Raw genomic sequence first — 22,304 nt, forward strand, 5'->3', positions numbered from 1 at the left:
AAAAAAGTGACTAAGTAGTTTAAGTTAAAAAATTAACCTTTTCCTAAAGCTTTTACCAAGAATTTTTTTCCTCCTAGTCATCTAAAGTGGGAAAATTGTACTGTGTATAAAATGTGCTTCTAGACACATATGACCAAATGTATCCAAAGGCCCCCTCTGATGTATTAAATCCTATGTACTTTATAATCTAGGCTAATCATCTCTATGGTTAAAACACTGGTGGTCCTTTTTTACAAATATCTTTCCACTACAGTTCAGAAGTAAAGTATTTGGTCCTTAAGGACGCTGAGACAATCTGAGACCTTTGTTGCTTCCTTTTCCTGAAGCAGTCCTGACTTGGGGTGGGGTGGGGCGGGGGCAGCACCTTTGTCCTATAAGTTTATATTTTAAATTAGTACTTAACCTTACATTTAGTTTTGCTTAAAGTGATGGATTAAGAATGGTAAATCATACATTTTCAAGAAGTCTGAGAGGCGAAGAAAAACTATAGCTTAATGGTTTTTAAAACTTATTAAACAAGAAAGTCAGTTAAACCCAGACTCTTATTTTTCACTCTATTGTGAGTGAAAAGATGTAATGTCAACTTTTGCTTTATGCTATTTTGGCTTCTCTTTCAGTTTTCTTCTTTGAAGATGGCATTTTAATCTCAAAAGGGCCTAAAAGCTTAAATGTCATTTATGTACAGAATATCAAGTACGGGCAGTTATATAGTTTTATACAGAACAACAGAAAATACCACTGCTAATCAAATCACTCATTCAGTTCATTAGGCCATACTCCATCACCACTAAAGCTTTACTCTTATTAACTGGTAAGAGCAGTCAAAGAACAACTGGTAAACAAGTGAATTTTTTACATGGAAAAAAACTCATCCAACCACCACCATCCATTGGTGTAAGAAATCGAAACCACAATTTCCTTTAAAAAAAAAAAAATCCTCCATTGCTGAAGTGCATCTTCTCAGCCTTTTAAATAATAAACCTTTCAAATATGTCAGTATGAAAATGAGTGACACCAATCTCAAAGACAAAAAATCAAGTAGAATATTCAGAAAAGCAGGCCTCATAAACTTTAGAGCTCTAATAAGTCAGAAACAAGAAATTTTTATTTAAATAGTGTAGTCTTAATTTCTTTAATATAAAATCACCCCCCCCCGCAAAATCTGATGAAAACAAAGTTTTATATACCATATAAACAAGATTTGTCAGATTTGAAAGTGAAAGTTAGAGTAATTTACAGTTAGCTTTTAGCCCTCTAGGGACATTTAGATAAATCCTGATAATCCACCTAACATTAGTTTGTGTCAATTTTATAATACATTGGGAGAAACTTTACTATTGTACTTAATGGTACAGTTTCATACATCAAGTATTTCCATTAATTCCATTATTAGTGACAGCTAAAAAGTGACCCCATCAAATGAAGTAAGTGACATTAACTGTGCAAGAGTAAACCACATCTGGATTGCTTTCTAAAATTCGCCAGTTTGCAGAAAGTAAACATTCTTTGATTTGATCATAATATACTGAAATTGCCTATAACACTGGTGCAGTAAAACAGCTAGCTCCTGTATTGTTACAGTAGGACAGATTTTATAGTATAAAGTTAACAGAAAAAAATGCTCACATATTATGTGGCGAAACTTATTTCACAAAGAGACCATTAAATAAAGAGAAAATAAACCATGCAGAAGAGATGGCTTCCCTGTCGCCATCTGTTTCCTATGGGCTCACTCACTACCACACATCACTTGCCACACTATCAAGTGACTCCTTTCTGCTTTGGCAACAGAAGGTTCAAGCGGAAGATCCTCTCCCAGAAGCTCTGATTCTCCACCTTCATCACCTGGTGGATGATAAGGAGACTCAGATTAAGGACAAGACCGAAGGTGTAGGTTGACATGCATCAGACTCACGGTGAGTACATTTGCAGCACACGTGAAACCTGCCTGACGCCCATTTCAGAGAACACAGTAAAAGAAATGCCACGAGTCAGAGTCTTGCAAAGGACAGCTGAGATCAATTTCTCAATGTTAAAATATTACAGGATATGAAAAAAGAAATGGAACAAAAAATATCAAATTCAATTTTAAAAAAGCATGTGCGTGCATGTGCTAAGTTGCTTCAATCGTATCCGAAAACTTGTGACCCTGTGGACTGTGGCCCACCAGGTTCCTCTGTCCATGCGATTCTCCAGACAAGAACACTGGAGTGGGTTGCCAGGCCCTCCTCCAGGGGATGTTCCCAACCCAGGAATCACACCCACAGTTCCTATGTCTCCTGCCTTGGCATCTGGTCCTTTACCACTAGCACTGCCTGGGAAAACCTTTAAAAAGCATGTTTACTATTAAAACCGACCTATGCTTTACGATAGGCTTCCCAGGTGGCTCAGTGATAAAGAGTCCGCTTGCCAACGCAGGAGTCAAGGGTTCAATCCCTGGGTGGGGAAGATCCCTTGGAGGAAGCAGTGGCAACCCACTCCAGTATTCTTGCCTGGAGAATCCCAGGGACAGAGAAGTCTGGCAGGTTACAGCCTATAGCATCACAAAGAGTCAGATATACACGCACACTTCACATGCTTTAAAACAAATTCTGCTTTTCAGGCGGGATTGCCTAGAGATATTGACCAACACAGTTAAGCAATTTTTACATTCCAACTACCATGTTGCAATGGAAGAAAAAGTTCTAAAAATCACCCAGCCAAATGAAGCCCATCTCTATAAAGGTATTCTCCATTCCTACTGACACCACTGTTGCTAAACATAACATTAAAAATCCTACCTTTAAAATGTGTCAATAAGCCTTTTACATCAACTCTCCAGCTGTGGCTCACAGGCTCAGTAGCTGCTCCTTAGCATGTGGGATCTTACTCCTCCCACCAGGGACTGAACCCGCATCCCCAGCATTGCAAGGTGGATTCTTAGCCACTGGACCACAAGGGAAGTCCTAATGTGACCTTAAATTTTATATTCTTTTTTTTTTTTTAACAGAATTTATAACTGAAGTATTTGTCACCAGTCTACAACATTATATTCGCTAAAGCCTTATGTTTAGAAACTTTTTCAATCACTGTGATTTTAGGCCAGTCCAAAGGGTTTCTTTATTTATAGCAAATAAATATATATCAGTGCTTTATAGTTTACAAAGCACAACACTTTCACAACCATCAATTCTTGGTATTTTCTTTTAAACTTCTCTGGCCATTTCTTCTTAGATCCCTTCACAAACTCTAATGATTTTTTAAGTGGAGTGTTAAAACAGGGTTCTATCTTAGAATCTTTTCTTCTGGCCCCTACATATTCTTGGGTGAACTAATCAACCCCTGTGATTTTTAGCACCACTGTATGCCAAGAGTCCCCATATTCCTTCCTCCTGAGATATAAAACTCTTATATCTAAAAGCCCCCATGGACTTATTCCATCTAGACAATTCCGTGTCTAGTACAAACTTCCATGTGCTCCAAGGTCAACATGTCCAGCACCTGTCCTCATTCCTCTCCCTCCACCAGATCTGCTGCTTTTGTTCTGAGAGTCCTTACTGCTAAGTAAATAGATCACTCCCTCTTTCTTCACACTGTTAGTTACCAATTCCCCATCACAGTGCTAGTCTACTCCTACTGTTGCTACCTCAGTCACTTATTTTTTCCTAACCTATTTTCCTACCTCTAGTCTTATATCTCCAACCCATTTACACCCAAATATAATCATATTGCTTCTCTAAAGTTCTCCAATAATTTTCCTTTGCTTTAAAGTACAAACTCCTTAATAAGGTATACAAAGGCCTTTCATAATCCAGACCCTCCCTTCCCTTTCTGGATTGATCAGTGGTCAGATTTATATTTGCTTCTACTCCATGCTCTAGTCATTTAAAAATAATTTTTCTTTAATTAAGGCAGTTTCACATTTCAAGCTCTCTCTTACCTTGACATGCCAATCTCCCCAGCCTTCCCCATATCATCCCCAACCCAATTCTTCAGACTCATGCCCTTCAGTGCTGAGTCATCTCAAGCATCATTTCTTGATTTCCCTCTTCCCCTACTCCTAGAAAGAACTGACTACTCTCTATCAGAGCATCGGTGACACTGTAATTTATTGACATGTTCTGTAATTTACTGGAGGGAGACTTTGTTTTTATATCTCAGGCACACAGCAGATAATTAATGTTTATAAGATGAGAGAATGAACAAATGAAATGAATTTGATTATAAACAACCCTTTATGAGATATTGTTATTTCTCCACTTTGCAGGTGAGGAAACTAAGGTTCTTGGAGATTGAATGATTTCCCTAAGGCCTTCTGATTCCATAAGCTCTTCACATACACTTCAATATACTACCAAACCCTGCTATTTTCTAATGCTCCTTCAAACAAACACATCTTGGTATAAAAAGAAAAAAAAATTTTGAAAGTAGCAGAAAAAAAAAAAAAAGAAAGAAAGAAATATAAAATCCAAGTAAAGGGTTCAAAGAAAACCTTAGAAATCACATATCTGAGTTTCTTGTTTACATGAGTGAAAATCCACATCACAGAACAGTAGAAACGGAGCCCACAGAACCCATGACCTACCCATTCGGAAGTCAATGTAGCCCTCTCCTCCACTAATGACAAGCACAGACTTCAAGGGTGTCTGCATGCCAGGCTCCTGTCCAGATGGCCCTGCTTTGTCAACTGTCAGATCTGTACCACTGCTGCCACCTTGTGGGCTGATGACTTGACCTATTTATATAGGAATGCAAGCAAGTATTATTTATCAAAGATTAGAGTGGGAGAGACTCATTTTCTCCTGAGTATTTTCAGAAAACTGAACAACATAATAAGTACATTCTAATAAAAGCCTCTGCATGACGAGAAAACATCTATAAGGCCGTGAAAGCCCAATTTGAAATTAAAGTAAAGCTATTTTGTCCCAAAGCACAAACACATCCAGAATCCAGTATGAGAACTGTATATTGCTTAGCTGGTCTTAGCTGTCTGCTTCAGACTCTTATAACCTATATCTTTTCACTGTGAAAACATCTCTCCTCTGGCAGGGTACATATGCGTTTACATAAGAGATTGAGAAAAGTCTTCAACTTAAGCTTTATGAATGTGGATATTCATAATTAATATCTGAATTAATTTCAAATCCGTAAGTGAAGTTATTAGCTGCTCAGTTGTGTCTAACTCTTTGCAACCCCATGGACTGTAGCCCGCCAGGCTCCTCTGTCCATGGGATTCTCCAGGAAGGAATACTGGAGTGGGTAGCCATTCCCTCCTCCAGGGGATCTTCCCGACCCAGGGATTGAACTCATGTCTCCTGCATTGCAGGGAGATTCTTTACCATCTGAGCCACCATGTGAAAACTCAAATCCAAAGGTTTTCTCGTATTTAAAAATAGTACATATTATTTTAAATTTAGATGATGCAAATAAAATGACTGGTTAATATATAATTCTAACATTTACATTTTAAGATAGAATCTTTAAGTATGAAATGACAGAAATCTTGAAATATTATTCACACTCTAATCTCTATGAGCATGGATTAATTTCTTGACAGATCTGCTATCTTTTGGTCAAACTACACAGACCATCCCTCGAGGTGCTACCAGGACATATGATACACTTCATAAAAAATTACTTTATGTTGGACATGGACAGGATAGTTCTAATGAACTAGATTTTTATGTATAAATATTAACAAATCTCAAAAATGAGAAGCAAGTTGCAGAATAATATATGTGCAACGTAAGACTTAAGTTCAAAAATATAAAAAATACTATATATTATTTATAGGTATGTCCCAAAGTGGTAAAAATACAAAAACATGGGCAGAAGGATACATGTCAACTTCAGGATAGTGGTTATAGATGAACAGAAAAGAGGGAAGGGAGTAAGATTAGAAGAATATAAAGGAGACTCAAATGAGTCTCTATGGCATTTTTCCCTTTAAAGCAAGAAAAGCCTGTAACCAGCAATACCACTTCTAAAAGTTTATTTTGAGGAAACAACTATACAAAAATATTCCACACACACTTCAGGAAGCTCATTAGCACGTTGTTAAGAGTGCTGAATAACTGGTTAGGGTGCCCTGTGCCAACTAGGTACACTTAATCATTTAGCCTTTGGAGCAACCTCAGGAAAAAGTATGGTGGCTAATCTTATGTGTGTCAGCTTGGCGCGGCTCCAGACATTTTGGTCAAACTCCAGCGTAGATACTACTGTGAAGGTATTTTTTAGATATAATGAACATTTAAATCAGTGGACTTTGAGTAGAGCAGATCAATTACCAGATGTGGGTGGGTCAATCACTTGACGGCCCTAAGAGAAAAAGGTATGTCTCCCAAGGAGCAGGGAATTCTGCCCCCTTTAGACTTAAACTGCAAACATTTACCTCTTTTCTAGGTCTTCAGCCTGCCCTGCAGATTTCAGTCTTACCAGCCCCCATAATCACATGAACCAACTCCTTAAATTAAATCAATCTCTCTCCCCACAGCCTCCTCCTTTTTCTTCCTCTTTCCCTCCCTACCCCACACCCTTTTGGTTCTGTTCCTCTGCAGAACCCTGACTAATACACTGAGATAACACCATGTCCAACATCACATAGTTGCTGTGGCAAAGCCAGATTTAAACTTTGTCTAACTCCTAAACTTGCGTCTTACAGGGGGAAAAAATATCCAAAACACAGGTCCTGCTTACAGATGATCAGGAACATCATTTACTATTCTCAAGGGACACTTTCCATTGGACATCATAACTGCCACTCTTCATCCGGACAGTGCTTTATAGTTCCCAAAACCCTTTCATTAATCTTTACAGCAAATAAGGTGGTTGAACAGCTATTAATCACACCCACTTAGGAAATAAAGAAATGAGTATCAGAGGTTAAGCAACTTGCTTGACACACCAACCAAGTGGCAAAGGCCCAGACCCCCAGACTACTTCTGTTCTTTGCCACAACACTGATAAAGGTATTAGAGCACATTTTCCATCTCTTACTAAATAAAGCCTTGATGACAGGGCTTCTTAGAAATCTCCTTTCTGAGGTCAAAACTACTCTTGGTATTCTGCAGTGACAAAACAATAGTACTGCTTTTCAAAAGTGAAAGAAATCTCTTAAATAAAATCAAGTTTGTTTTTGGGGTGGAAGAGAAATTCTAAAATAGCTTCTATCAAGTATCTCTATAGCACTTTATTCATATTTCCATTATAGACCATTTCAAGGATTATGTTGGAATTATCTGTAATTCCAGTACTTACTATTAGACTGGATAGAGGGACAGACAATTATAGTTGGTCCTTGAACCATGCAGGAGTTGGGGCACTGACTCTCTGTGTAGTCAAAACTCTGAGTAAAATTAATAGTCAGCCTTCCATATTCACGGTTCTTACATTACCACAATCTGTATCCAAAGATTCAACCAGCCATGGAATGATACAGTACTGTGGTGTTCACTACTGAAAAGAATCTGTATAAATAAACCCATGCAGTTCAAACGCACATTGTTCAACAGTCACCTGGACATGCAGTTTCTCAACAGAATACTCTAACTCACCTGGGACTGCCACAAAAAACTTCACAGCATCCCTGTGCCCATGGAAGCAAAGCTGTGCGTGTGCCATTGAACAATAGGGTATAAATGTCCCTGGTGTCACTTTATCACTGTTTTCATCACCATATACGCGAATGACACTTCCAGGACGATTTCCCGATGCTCCTGATGTTTTATTCGCTGCAACAGAAAAACCAAACACCAAATATTTTCCCCTAGAAAATAGTAATGATGGAAGAGGTTACTGGTTAATCCTTATATTATCTAAAAGCTACAGCCAGTTGAGATAAAACAAGAGCAGCAATACCAATTCAAGACAAAGCTGGAAAAAAAAGAGATATATAGCATGCTAGTTATTTTTAAGTATCTTAGTAAATGGAGTAGGGGATTTTGCCAGTCTAGCACTGTTTACTTTCTAAACACATTTATTAATTAAAAAATCATTTTAGTTAAAACAGCTTTCTCAGGTATATCCATTTTGTTTTTTAGTCCTCATTTTAGACAACTAACCAGTTACATAGCTTAAAGTAAACAGGTATACTTTTAAGCAGAATTTTTATACTTTATCTTTTCATTTTTCTCCCTGTGCTAAGTATATTTCCCTTGTGTGATAGTAAAAAGCTGAGCTTAAAAGGATCCATCTAGAACAATAAAATAGCTTTTATTTACACCAGACTGATGGTTGGTTAAATCATTTTAGAATGACCAGACTCACAAAACACCCCATTCCATGTGCCAGTAAGTGAATGAAAGAAACATGACTGGTAACAAGAGTAAACAATGTAGATTAATGACAGTTTTCAGAGAGGTTTGTGTTTTTATTGGAGGGAAAACAAAGTCTGACAGAAATTTCAGCTGCAACAAAAGATGATAAATAGACTAAGCTGCTGAGCAGTAGTTTGGTGGCCATGTAACAAATATTAAAAAACAAAAGAACACCTGCTGCAATGCAGTGATTGCAAGTGGATGACATTTAGGAACATTCGAGAGGGTATCTAGAGACGTGAGAATGGCCTCACGTGGCCATGAGAAGCCAGGAAGAAGAGTGTGGCTCAGGATCTGAACTTACCCCTCAGCCCCAGTAAACGTCCCTGGTGGAGGATTACGGCTAAAGTGAGAAAGGAGGAAAGGGGACATGGAGAGGTACATGACAGGGAGGAGAAGGATTACTATGAGCTGCCACTCTTCGCATATTCTATCTGGCAACTCAGGAGCTCAAAGCTCCTAATTAAATAAACAAAATCCAACTTGGTATAATACCAAGAAACATACAAAGTTCTTACCAAAGCCTCTGAAGAACACTGCTGCTCAAAAAGGACGATTTTATTTACTGTGATTTTGCTTTTCTTAATTATAAAGCAATTTTAATGAATAAGAACTTACTAGAAAGCATTTCCTAATTGCAAATATTCCCCTCTTTTCTTGAAGAAATCCTGTGCAAATGACTATGCCAAAATGGAACTCTCATCTATAAAGAACTGAAATGAACTCTGGGGATCCTAGAATCTCTTAAGATGTAAGAAGTGGTCTAAACACGTAGATTTATAAATAGCTGTCCAGTGGTTAAGAATCTGCCTTTCAATGCAGGGGACACAGGTTCAATCTTTGGTTCGGTAACTAAGATCCCACATTCTGTGGGGCAACTAAAGAAGCCTGCATGCTGCAATAAAGACCTCACACAGCCCAAATTTTTTTTTAATTAAAAAAAAAAAAAAGGACAGGGGGACTCCCCTGGTGGTCCACTGGTTAAGAATATGCCTGCCAATGCAAGGAACATGGGTTTGGTTCCAAGTTGAGAAGATTCCACATGCCATGGGGCAACTAAGCCCTGTGCCACAACTACTGAGCCCATTCCTGTAACTACTGAAGCCCGGATACTCTAAAGCCTGTGCTCTGCAACAAGAGAAGTCACTGCAATGAAAAGCCCGAGCACTGCAACTAGAGAGCAGTTTGTCACAACTGAAAAAGCCCACACGCTACAACGAAGACCCAGCGGAGGCCCCCAAAATACATACATTAATTAAATTATGTTAAAGAAAATACAGCTGGGATTAAGAATTTAGGTTCTTTAGGGTGTTCCCTGGCAGTCCAATGGTTAGGGTTCCATGCTTCCACTGCTGGGGACCCAGGCTCTAACCCTAGCTGGGGAACTAAGATTCTGCAGGCCACGCAGTGTCGGGGAGAAAAAAAAAGTTTAGGTTCTTTAAAGGCTCAAAATGTAACACCATCCAGTCTTCCTCCTTTCTCCTAAAAATTCTGGTGTGTTTATTACATTATTTTATGGTAGTATTTTCAAATCGTTTTAAATTCTGATGTGTTTATTAAATTACTTTATGGCAATTTTCTCAAATCCTGCCCATGAATTCTGCAACACAAAATCACTTATATAATGAGTGATCAATGTAATGGAACACAGTATGAAAAACATACAAAGTACATTTTGTTCACATTCTTTTCAAATACAAGATAGCTTATCTTAAAGTCAGTGTTTGATGACGTCCTAAGTAAGAATGTCTCCCACAACTCATAAGCTAAATGGGATATTCTAAACTAACTGCCACAACGGTATGAAAAACTAGGATATTAGGTAGTTAGGAAATGTTTCTGGATACTAGTATATATAATAAGGTTGAAAGAAAAATGGACTATGACTATTATTTAAGGAAATAGGACTGTGATTCCCAAAATGAGAAAAACAGTTTTTCAAAATGAAAAACTTTCAACTGTAAATATTAGTCCTGATACATTTGCTAGAGTTTGTAAGTTTCACAGAAAGAGTGAAGGAACAATAGTTAGATCTTTGCCATCAGCTTGACTTTCTGAATTACCACAGGTTTGCCAACTTAGTTCTATTATTTAGCTCAATTCCTTCCACTTGGATTTCAGACAAGGCTATTCCCCACAACTCTTCTGTGACAGTTACCTAAAAACGTACTTACTTTCTGTCAATGGGATGGAGATAATGACACCATTTCCTGTTCCCACCCACAAACGATTACAAGACACCATAAGCGCTGTGATCCTCACAAAGGAAAAGCCCAGTTTTCCAGTACCTGTATGGGAGGAGGGAAAACATTTTATTGAAAAGACAGAGCAGATGACGTTTTAGGTTCCAACTCCCTCAGAGCAGCTGGACTAATAGAGAAAATTGTGACCAGAGCTGGTTAGATATTTCCAGAAGTCACATCAATCAAGATCAACTCTCATTTGACTTTATTATCTATCAATATCATCTGACAATTCATGGCTAATAGAAAAAGAAAACTCTAAAAGTGGCTAGCATTATATCATCATTCAGAAGGAAGATGATGTGGATTAGGAAATATGATGCAGAATTTACTTAAGGACCTGCAGAATCAAGCCAAATAAACCAAAACACAAAACAAAACCAAAAAAAAAAAGCTCAACAAAAACAGTTTACTAGATTGGGGAAATTAAATGTTCTTCCATTTTATAAGCTGAGAAGAGTTCTCGCTTGCCTTAAATTTCTTTGCATAGGTTAAGAAATCTTTGCTAACAAAACCTATACTCTTTGCTTTTTATATATTTGGGTCTAAAGTAACTTAGAAATTTTAGGGTACCATATGCTTGCAATTTAGGGAGAATTAACGCACTTTTTAATTTCAAGGAAATTTTAAACTGATCTTATTTTCAGGGATTTGAGAAGCAAAATTATTAAACAGGTAATATTAATCAATTTAAGACAAACAACATTTAGTCATAAGTTCTACTTACTAGAAATGAAAGTATGACCAAAGAATCGCAGTATTTGAAGGAATCTTGAACAGTCTAAGCTAGAGATCTTTAACCTATGGTCAAAGTATATTCCTGAAATTGGTTTGTGTCTATGTTTATGTATGTGTGATTCTAGGAAGAGGGCACACAGCAATCATCAGGTTTTCTGAGGGCAACGATTCTAAAAAAAGTTAAAAACCACTGATGTAGTTCAACCTCCCTTCATAAAGAAATCATCTATGATGTTCCTAACAGCACTGGATTTGGTGCTAAGGATACTGCAAGGAATAAGCAGAGATAGTCTAAAGCCCCCTTTTCATGGGGCTTTAGTTCTGCAGGGGGAGAGACAGTATGATGATACTGGTACAATCACAGTAATGATAAGTCCATGAAGAAAAAGTATAAGAGGGCCTAAATAAAGCTGGAAATAAAGATGAGGAAAGGTCTTTTATGGATGTGACCTATAAGACATGACCTGAAAGCCAAGTAAAAAGGGACTAAGAAAAACTTCTCAGACAGAAGATATAGCACCATGTGAAGGCCTTGAAACGGGAAGGAACCTGTTGAATTTAGGTCAGCGTGGACAGACCAGAGTGAGGAAGGAGAGCTGTCCATACCATTTAAGTTCTTCTAATAATCTCACAAAAAAATCTCACCTAAAGACAAGAATATTCTGCATGGCTGGCATTACATAAATGGAGGCATGTCATGGTGATATTTGCACACTGGTTACTATGTAGAAAACTGACTGGAGTAGAGACAGGAAGATCAGAGGCTGTTGGTCATCTGAGGAGGAAAAGATAGTGACCTAGCCTATGGGAATAGTGGTAGAGATAAAGATGTAACTCATTTAAGGGAATTCCCTAGTGATTCAGTGGTTAGGCCTTGGCAATTTCACTGTGGGCCATGGGTTCAATCCCAGGCTGGGGAACTAAGATCCCAAAAGTTTGGTGGTGTGGCCAAAAAAAGGCATTACTGGTTTAAGATATTCTGGGGGGAAGACTCAACGGTTCTGCTGATGGATTAGATGTGGAGAACAAGAAAGGAAGAGTCAAAAATGATCTTAAGTTTTTGTCAAGAATCACAGGGTAGATGGATCATTTGCCAACAGTTACAGTGATAAGAGATCACTATTCCTGAGGCAACTTACTCACTGGTTCTACTCAGCATTTGAAATCATTTAAAAATAAGCCATTTTCTTTGACTGACAAAGATAAAATGCTCTGGACGCTTACCTAGCATTTTGCTCACATAAGGCTCAATGTCCACATCCTGCAGATGTTGGTAAGTGTGTGCGTGATAGAGACGGAGTGTGGAGTCCAAACGAATGGAGACCCACACGCCATCACCCACCCAGGCAAGTTGCCGCACTTGGCTCTCCTTCCTGGGGTGTGCATCAAATGATTTCTAGAAAAGATTGTTCAATCACAATGTTACTTTAATTATCCAGGAGTTAGTGTTTAAAAACTGTGCTAATTTGCACAATAATTTGACAGACTACCTAATAAAAGACGAGCCTAAATATTGTTTACTCTTATATACACAATTGCTATTATCCCATACTGCAAAAAAAAAAAAAAGAAAAAAGAACTAAAGGATGTTGTGTAGACTATCAACTTATGAAAGCAATCTTGACACATTCATTCTATGTAACAGCATTCAACAAAAAGATGGAATTGGACCTCAGGATTTTGCATTGCTCCAGAGCAATACACAAAAGATCCTATTTATAAACAAAAATGAACCTACTGTGCTATATATGTAAGCATATACCTGCATGTAAAGAATATATCTAAAAAATAAACACCAAATGGAACTTCTAGGTTTGTAAACAGGATTTGGGACAAATGGAGAACTTCCACCTTAAAAATTTCCTACTATTTTTCTTTCTTTAAACAATTAGAATAAATTTATATATTGTCGCAAAACTTTTTAAAGACAACAATGCTAAGAGGTTTTTATTTTTACAACGAATTCCCACTGCAATATTATTCCTCAGTCTGTGACATACATATGGATTTGCCTGAATACACACTGAGTAGTGGGGGAGACTTGAGAGTTCTCCTCCCAAACCACCTCTACATAATTCAAGCAGTACATGTATGGGTCTACAGATACTCAGACATACATTTAGACATTCATGTGTGAATCTTCCTTCCTTTAAAAAAAATCACTTCCCATACTCATAGTCAAAAGCAGCAAGAGAGATAAAGTATCATAGAAAGCTGAGAATTCATCCAGTATATCACTGAAGTACCTCAAAATACACAGATTCAGAAAACAGTTTCTAAAAAAGCTGAAGATAATTAAATCTTAGGGATTTCAGGTAATATAAATTCAGTAAGTACAGAAAACATGGGTTAACTTGCCTCTATTTTCATGGCCTTTGGCTGAACCACATAAATTTTGTTCCTATAGCCACACCAAACTTTGTCATGTACCACAGTCATGCATCGGATGGAATGGTGAGGTCGTCCAAGATCTAACAGGTGATAGTTTGACAAATCCCACTGTCCATCTTTAAAATAAGAAGTAGATTATTAGTTTATGTATACCATCTTTTACTCAATTTTAACTCAAGAAATATTTTATTTGGGTGTGTAATTAAATTTATTAATGAAGTATCCCCAAATATCATGTATTTCAGTGTATATTTACAGATATTAATCCCAGGCAAGCTGTATATATTACAGATATATATATACATACAGTGTATATATTACAGATATTAATCTATAAATTAAATCTGTAAATCAGATATAAATCAAACAGAGTTGGATGAGACCGCAAAGATCATATGGTCCAACCTGCCACGCATTACCTGGACCCCCTTGCTCTCAACAGAGGTGATGTGATAAGTTATTTTTAAGTTACCTGTTTACAAAAGTATTTTAAGTATTAGAATGAATTTAAGGTTATTTGGGGCATAATATCGCTCTGGCTCACTTGCATTTTTGATGTATCTTCTTAGATAGAAGTCAAGGGCAACTCACTGCTAAGGCTTTAGGAATTATGCATAACTTTAGTGATGACAAGAAATTCATTACAAATGAGAACCAACCACTGTAAGCTTGCTTTGCTTGATAATTTCAGTGAAGGAAAACATACTTCCTCACAAAGCAGCTGTTTCATTTTAAGAAAACTGTAATTATCTTAAAATACTCCCCATAATCAGTTAAAGTCTGCCTTCTTGTACATAATCATTCTTTCATCTATAGTTTTGCCTAATGGAAACACAGAATAAATCTAGTCTCACTTCATTGCTACTGCCCTGTCTTCGTGTTTTGGACACATCTGTTTATGGAACTTTCATCCTAACTCCATTTTGTCCAGATCCATTTCATGCTATCTTTCTACCAGAGTGGAGCAGGATCACCAGCCCTGCTCTGGACACTAATTTCTATGAGGTTTAGCATGTTAACTAACTTGTACTGAGTTTAATGTCACCCTTTAGGTAACTGTCACTTTTCACACAAATCTCCAGCTACTCTTTGGAACCCAAATGCAGGACTTTACATTTATCCTTATTTAATGTATTTTGTCTTGCTCAGTTTTCAATTCAGTCTACCAAAACATTTATTATTCCATTTTTCTAGGTTCTCCTACTCACTAGTTGAGTGACCATGAACAAGTAACTACTGTGCCTCAGTTTCCTCAGCTACAAAATGCGGATGACAATAGAATTTTCTTCATAAGTTTGCTGTGCAGATTAAACTCAGATACCGTCTATAAAGGCCCTGAACAACGTAAAACAGAGGCCTCTCTTTTCATTATGGAGTCATTAACCAAAAATCTCTAGGCACCTAAGTATCATCTGCCTCACATTTCTTGAGGCTGCAAAAAGATATGAGACTTTGGAAAAGCCTTGCAAAAATTAATTAATAAAATAAAAAAATAATTTTTGCAAGGCTTTTCCAAAGTCTCATATCGGATCTATATTTTTATATTTCCCTGATCTGCCAATCTAGTAGGAAGGAAATATCACTTTTGGACGATACATGTACCAAGGAATTATATGGTCAATTTCTTAAATTCACTCAGTGCAGTTTTCTGACACCTTCTGTCTGCAGATGGTAGAAACACTACTTTAAAGGGGAAGAATATAAAAAACGTGACAAGAAAATGATTAAACTTTACCTAATTAAAAATTCTTTTCAAGAACATTCCAAATGTAAGTGAATGCAAATTACTTTTAAAATACTGGACAAAAGAAACCATATACTCTAACTAAATTAGGTCTAAGACTAGAAAACAAATAAAACAAATACTTCCACTGCATATTATTTAAGAGGACCATAAGGACTATTTACTCAGTATGGTAAACAAATTTTCACTGAGGTGTATGATTAATGTATGCCTCCAGTCAAGCACTCACATATTTATTCATTTCATACATGGTTAGTATTCAGTTTAAACCTTTATTCTTTCTCCTATGAAATATCATTTCTTTAAAACATATGAGGTCAATATGTTTGAAAAAAAATAAATAAATAAAAATAAAACATATGAGGTCAATATGTTTGAAAATGCTCTTGCAAAGCAACGAATCAGCGCACATGTTACATATTCATGAAACTCACCAACTCCTCTGTGAAAGATTGCAAGGGTGCCGTCAGCCAGGGCCACTAACACAATCCCTTTCACATGTCTGCAAACAGGAAAGGGGTCTTAGAACTCTCCATTTGGGAGTGCAGAAGACACCACATGCTGCTGAGCTAGTTCAGAGGTTCTCAGAAGACCAATCTGTGATGTGAGGAGCTTACAGGAGAATCTAAAGGAACAGATTCTTTTCTTCATTGAGAAAAGTCTCGTTATGAAAATGTCAGCTGGACTCAATAGGAAGCATGTGTGGTGACTCAGCTGTTTCACTTTCTAACCTCCTCTCATTGCCGACAAAAGGTCCACAGACCAGAGGCACACACCTTGAGTAGAAAGAGTCAGCTCTGTGGATCTAAGAGACAAACTGACTTTTCACAGCCAACATACAGAAAAGGACTAGTAAATCAATCACCCAATCAACATATTCACAAAGTGTAAGGAATATTCTAAGACAAATATCACGGGTTTTAATTGGTTTTCTCACCAACAGGCTAAAGAACTCTCAGTACAGTGAGGAACCAACCTGGAAAGTTTTCTCTTCTACTTAAAATTACTTGGTTTATTTTCTAGTTTTAATCTCATTCATACAGAGGGTTAAAAAAGACATGGATACTGATTTAGTCATGAAGTACATGTTAACTTTAATAGGCTTAGAATCTAGTTTATACCAAAATACATATGTTTCAAAGGAAGAATTTCTAAAATGAAACTTACACAACACTGAGAATCGAATCTTTAAGCTTAATAGAATGGAGACATTTCCTCCACTGGGCTACAGATGAATGGACATACAAACTGCAAGAACAAAATCGAGACTGGTAAGGCATAGAGAACACATCAAGTAGTTGCTTTTATCTAATAATGGCACAAAGTTTCTTCAAAAGAAAAGAAGAGCAACATAAACATTTCAGGACAAAACAAGGAAAGGATAGGCCTAAGGCAGAGAAATAAGCTGCATAAGCAAACAGAAACATAAAAAGAAGGAAAAGCCAGAACTAACGCAGGGTTGGTTTCAGATTACCACATACTTCAGAATCCTTGGCTATCAATCTTTTAAAAAAATAGTCTTCTTACTTTTCTACTACAATGAGCTATAAATTTCTGATAATAGAGTGGTTTACATCAGGGAGTGGCAAACTAAGGCCCATAGGCCAAATCCAGCCATCTACCTGTCTTAGTGCAGTCTCCAAGCTAAAAATGGTCTTTATATTTTTTAAATGGTTGGAAAAAAAAAACCCAAAAGGAGAGTATTTCATGACATACAAGATTTCTATGAAATTCAGTTTTCATAAGTTTTATTATTATTAGAACATATCCACACCAGTTCACTTAGTATTGTCAACGCAGTGGCTGCTTTTGCACCACAACAGTATAGTTAAGAAGTTGCTACAAAGATCATCAGGCAACAAAACCTGATCTATTTCTTGTCTGACCCCTCATAGAGAAGATGTATGTCAAACCTTCATTTTGTAGTGTTAGTCCTTTATGGGAAAGTTGCACTAGTGATCTTGTTTAACCTTAGGAAAAGCACAAGTTTGTAAGACTCTTCACACTACTACAAAGTGGAGAAGTCCTATAGTGTTTATCAACTCCGAAGCTTTTAGACTGTGATTTGTCCTTGTTTTCCCAGAAGTTATGTTTAAAATTGGGCCTTTCTGCAGCCAGAGATTTTTTTAATCCCTTTTATTTCCTGAACAACAGGATCTCCTATTTTTAGATCACCCAGATTTTTAAGTTGACTTAACTTTTTTCCCAAGAATATTATATGAAGGGACCTGACAAACGCTTTACCATTCAGAACCAATGCAAGTCCAAGTCCAAGTTATGAGGTAGTTGCAATGTAACTTCAAAAGTGTGTGTATATAACATTCTTCACTTTAATAGGTACTTTTTGTTTGTATTTGTATGTAGCACATTTTAATTATCTTAATATTTCTAAAGCAAAAGTGAAAGACTAAAGATTTCTAATATTAAAAAGAGTTGATACCTACCACCCATTTTGAGCTCCAAGCCACATAGTTGGTAAAAGGCTACTCATTTTCTGGGCTTCCTCTCTCACCAGGTCTTGTTCATTTGGCAATACTGATATTTGATCTTTATATGCATCTGAGTCATTACTGTGGGACAAAAGGAAAAAAAAATCTTATTGTGTTTAGCTACAGTTTTCAGGAATTGATAATTTCTACATTTTAGTGTACTGTTAAAAAAATAAATTCCAGTAAAGCCAAAGTTAAATGATTATATTAAACATTTCGGAGACAGTGAGAAAGGGAGGGAGGGAGGGTGGAGGGAAGGCAGGCAGGCAGACAGGCAGCTAGGCAAGGCAATGGGAGGCGGAGGGGAGGGAGAATAGGAAGGAATGAAAGGTATATAAATATATATATATTGCAGCAATTGTACCAGAAGTAACACTGACATACTAGGAGGTTCAAGGTACAGAAAAGGGAAATAAGACACAGTAACGAAATATAGCAGTTAATATCTAGACTAAAGTTAAGGTTCTCCCTTATAGTTATCTTGAATTTTATGAGTTTCTTCTGTGGGGATAGAAGGAGTAGGGATGGTTTGTTTTAAAACTACACATACATACCTACACACACACACACACACAGACAAACACAGGAGGGGTAATTATAAACAATGTTCTAAAATAAATAAACTGAAACATGCTTTTATTCTACCCCCAAACTTTATTTCTTTGGACTATCAGAGGACATTTAGTTTTAAAAAAAAAGCATAACTGTGCTACCAAATTCAAAACAGATAAATGAATCAGTAAGTCTAAAAAGATGACTTTACACCCCATCACCTTTCTATAAGGTCTAGAGAAGGCAAGAAAGGAAATTAAACAACTCTTTCTCTTGAAGGAAAAGTCTGAAACAAATTGTTTTCTAACAAAATACTTGCCAGAAATCTAAATTCAAAAGGTCATTAAAACCCACATGGGAAATTTAAATGGCCAGTTTTGTGGATAGAGTGGGTGTAGGAGTGGGGATTAAAATAATGAGTTATTAATAGAATAGAAGACAGTACAATTTTTAAAAAAATCCATAGATATTTGGTATGGCTTTAAAAAACAATTGTACTCACTGTCTTCTATTCTGTTAATAACTCATTATTTTAATCCCCACTGACTGGTAAGGATTTTGACTAATATACTTTATAAGCAAGATTTTTTTAAGTTGCAAGGAATAGAGAGCAAATGGGGGAAAAATATGTCTAGAGAGAATGCAATGTAAGGAACAGATGAAGACATAGTGGGAATAAGTAATAGCATCTAAATCTGCCACAACAATGTCAATTAGTAAGAATATTTTGGCTTCTTGAGATTGTTTTGGTTCCTTTACATGTGCACTCTGGTTTCCTCAGTTGTTTACCCATTTTTATACCTTGACTGATACACCGGTGAGAGGTCTTCTGGGATTTGAACTCCCAAAGGATCTGTAAACACATGCTCTGTGTACACGCCAGTTTGGGAGACATCCACAGCATCTTCAGCTGATCCTGCATTGCCTTCTGTAGCTTCAGTTGCTTCTTCTGCTGTTGGAACATTTTCATCAATCTCACTATTTTCTGTTTCCTTTTCTAAAAAATAAATAAAGCATGCTAACCATTCCAAGTTTGAGCTTTTCTTCCAATCACTTCCCCCACCAAAACCCCCTCTATAGAATTCCACTCTTACCCTCTTCTCCATATAATAAAATTGAGGATTCTTGATTTCATTTGACAATCATCACAGCACCCTCTTTCAAGCTCTTTCATCCCTGTTACTTTAAAATCTAAGTTAAGTCCATACTGAGTCACCTGGGACAGGCTCAGAAACTATACAGATGGTATCTAGAGAAGACAAACATACCTGGCGGTTTTTCCATCACTGGAGAAGTTTCATTGGTATTAGGGGAAGTGGCAGCTGCTGTTATACCTTCTGCAGAACAACCAACTACTGTGATGCCTCCCAACAGGCTATCTGTCTCTGCTGAGCTATTGCTTGTCATGCTTCCACATAAAGATGCTTTGTCTACTTGTCCAGATTCTGAAAGCTCTTCTCCTGCAGGGTAGTCTGTTTCTCGGGCTCCTGAAGTACAAGATAAACTTTCTTTAAATAGCTCAGTAAACTTCTATAAGTAGCATTTTCTCTATTAAAGCAACTATAGGTTTGAAGTAAGAGTAAAGGTGAGACAAATATCTATGCAAATACACTGCCAAGATGGTAAATAAATTTTATTTAAACTAATTTAAACTCAATTCACAAATTGAGAAAGTAGTTTAAAAAATTAAGATAATAAATGCAACAATAATAATAACTAATGCAAGCACAAGTAAACCAAAAAATGTCAGAAATGTATTTCTGTTCTTAATATGAGTTCTTAAAGGAGCCAACTAACGAGATTAAAAACAACAAAATATAATTCTATCTGACAAGTCAGCAAAAATTTTTTTAATTATCACTATTTCTATTTCAAATATGAATTTCTGCCACTATTAAAAATTAATAAGCCTAGGTGTATATAGTGCATTAAGATATTAGTAACACACTTAAAAACTAAGCATTTAACATTTAAAAAATCTTTTCAGTTCTCTTTATTTAGAAAGATATTCTTATCCATATCACATTAAAAAATTTTATTGCAGTAAAATATACATACGTTGTTGCTCAGTCACTCCATTGTATCTGATTCTTTGTTACCCCATGACTGCAGCTCACCAGGCTTCCCTGACCTTCACTGACTCCCAGAGTTTGCTCAAACTTCTGCCCACTGAATCGGTGATGCCACTGAAACATTTCATACTTTATCATCCCCTTCTCCTCCTGCCTTCAATCTTTCCCAGTAATAGGGTCTTTTCCAATGAGTCAGCTCTTTACATCAAGTGGCCAAAGTATTGGAGCTTCAGCTTCAGCATCAGTTCTACCAGTGAATATTCAGGGTTGATTTCCTTTAGGATTGACTGGCTGGCTCTCCTTGCAGTCCAAGGGACTCTCAAGAGTCTTCTCCAACACCACAGTTTGAAAGCATCAATTCTTTGGCACTTAGCCTTTTTTATGGTCCAACTCTCACATCCATACATGACTACTGGAAAAACCACAGCTTTGACTATATGGACTTTTGTTGGCAAAGTGATGTCTCTGCTTTTTAAAACACTGTCTAGGTTTGTCATGGCTTTCCTTCCAAGGAGCAGGAGTCTTTTAATTCCATGGCTGCAGTCACTGTCCACAGTGATTTTGGAGTCCAAGAAAGTAAGACATCACGGTTTCCATTTTTTCCCCCGTCTATCTGCCATGAAGTGATGGGACCAGATGCCATGAGCTTAGTTTCTTGAATGTTGAGTTTTAAGCCAGCTTTTTCACTCTGGTCTTTCACCTTCATCAAAAGGCTCTTTAGTTCCTTTTCGTTTTCTGCCATTAGGATGGTGTCATCTGCATACCTAAGGTTATCGATATTTCTCCCCACAATCTTGATTCCAGCTTGAGCTTCATCCAGCTGGTATTTCACATGATATACTCTGAATGTAAGTTAAATAAGCAGGGTGACAATATACAGCCTTGACATACTTCTTGCCCATGTTTTAACCAGTCTGTGGTTCCGTGTCTGGTTCTAACTGTTGCTTCTTGACTTGCATACAGATTTCTTAGGAAGCAGGTAAGGTGGTCTCATATTCCCATCTCTTGAAGGATTTTCCAGTTTGTTGTGATTCACACAGTCAAAGGCTTTAGCGTAGTCAATAAAGCAGAAGTAGATGTTTTTCTGGAATTCTCTTGCTTTTTCTATGATCCAATGGATGTTGGCAATTTGATTTCTGGTTCCTCTGCCTTTTCTAAATCCAGCTTGTACATCTGGAATTTCTCCGTTCACATACTGTTGAAGCATAACTTGAAGGATTTTGAGCATTACCTTGCTAACATGAGATGAGGGCGACTGTATGGTAGTTTGAACATTCTTTGGCATTGCCCTTCTCTGGAATTGGAATGAAAACTGACTTTTTCCAGTTCTGTGGCCACTGCTGAGTTTTCCAGATTTGCTGACATATTGAGTGCAGTACTTTCACAGCATCATCTTTTAGGATTTGAAATAGCTCAGCTGGAATTCCATCACCTCCTCTAACTTTGTTCAGAGTAATGCTTCTTAAGGCCCACTTGACTTTGCATTCCAGGATGTCTGGCTCTAGGTGAGTGATCATACCATCATGGTTATCTGGATCATTAAGACCTTTTTTGTATAGTTCTTCTGTGTATTCCTGCCACCTCTTCCTATCTTCTGCTTCTGTTAGGTCCTTACCATTTTTCTGCCCTTTATTGTGTCCATCTTTGCATGAAATGTTCCCTTGGTATCTCTTGATTTTCTTGAAGAGATCTCTAGTCTTTCCCATTCTATTGTTTTTTCCTCTTTTTTTTTTTTTTTTTTTGCATTGTTCACTTAAAAGGCTTTCTTATCTCTCCTTGCT

At 37.0% G+C, this 22,304-nt stretch overlaps 1 protein-coding gene across 7 annotated transcripts in view; it reads right to left on the reverse strand.

Moving 5' to 3' along the window:
* Positions 1–1,087: 1,087 nt before the first annotated feature.
* SPAG9 (sperm associated antigen 9) overlaps positions 1,088–22,304 on the reverse strand; it is a 153,528-nt gene continuing 132,311 nt past the window's right edge. For 4 of the 7 annotated variants that reach the window (XM_040245675.1, XM_040245673.1, XM_040245674.1 and 1 more), the window contains 12 exons: positions 19,720–19,938; positions 19,253–19,448; positions 17,855–17,980; positions 16,578–16,658; positions 15,845–15,912; positions 13,634–13,782; positions 12,500–12,671; positions 10,469–10,582; positions 8,599–8,637; positions 7,533–7,709; positions 4,565–4,714; positions 1,102–1,845 (listed from right to left, as the gene is read on the reverse strand). In XM_040245675.1, coding sequence (XP_040101609.1) covers positions 1,730–1,845; positions 4,565–4,714; positions 7,533–7,709; positions 8,599–8,637; positions 10,469–10,582; positions 12,500–12,671; positions 13,634–13,782; positions 15,845–15,912; positions 16,578–16,658; positions 17,855–17,980; positions 19,253–19,448; positions 19,720–19,938 — 1,607 coding nt within the window. In that variant the 3' untranslated portion in view covers positions 1,102–1,729. Of the gene's footprint in view, positions 1,846–4,564; positions 4,715–7,532; positions 7,710–8,598; positions 8,638–10,468; positions 10,583–12,499; positions 12,672–13,633; positions 13,783–15,844; positions 15,913–16,577; positions 16,659–17,854; positions 17,981–19,252; positions 19,449–19,719; positions 19,939–22,304 lie in introns of all 7 variants that reach the window. The other 3 variants (XM_040245676.1, XM_040245677.1, XM_040245679.1) reach the window with 1 other exon arrangement.

Source organism: Oryx dammah, unplaced genomic scaffold (genome assembly GCF_014754425.2).
Source record: "Oryx dammah isolate SB20612 unplaced genomic scaffold, SCBI_Odam_1.1 HiC_scaffold_8, whole genome shotgun sequence".
In the NCBI taxonomy this organism is placed as follows: Eukaryota; Metazoa; Chordata; class Mammalia; order Artiodactyla; family Bovidae; genus Oryx; species Oryx dammah.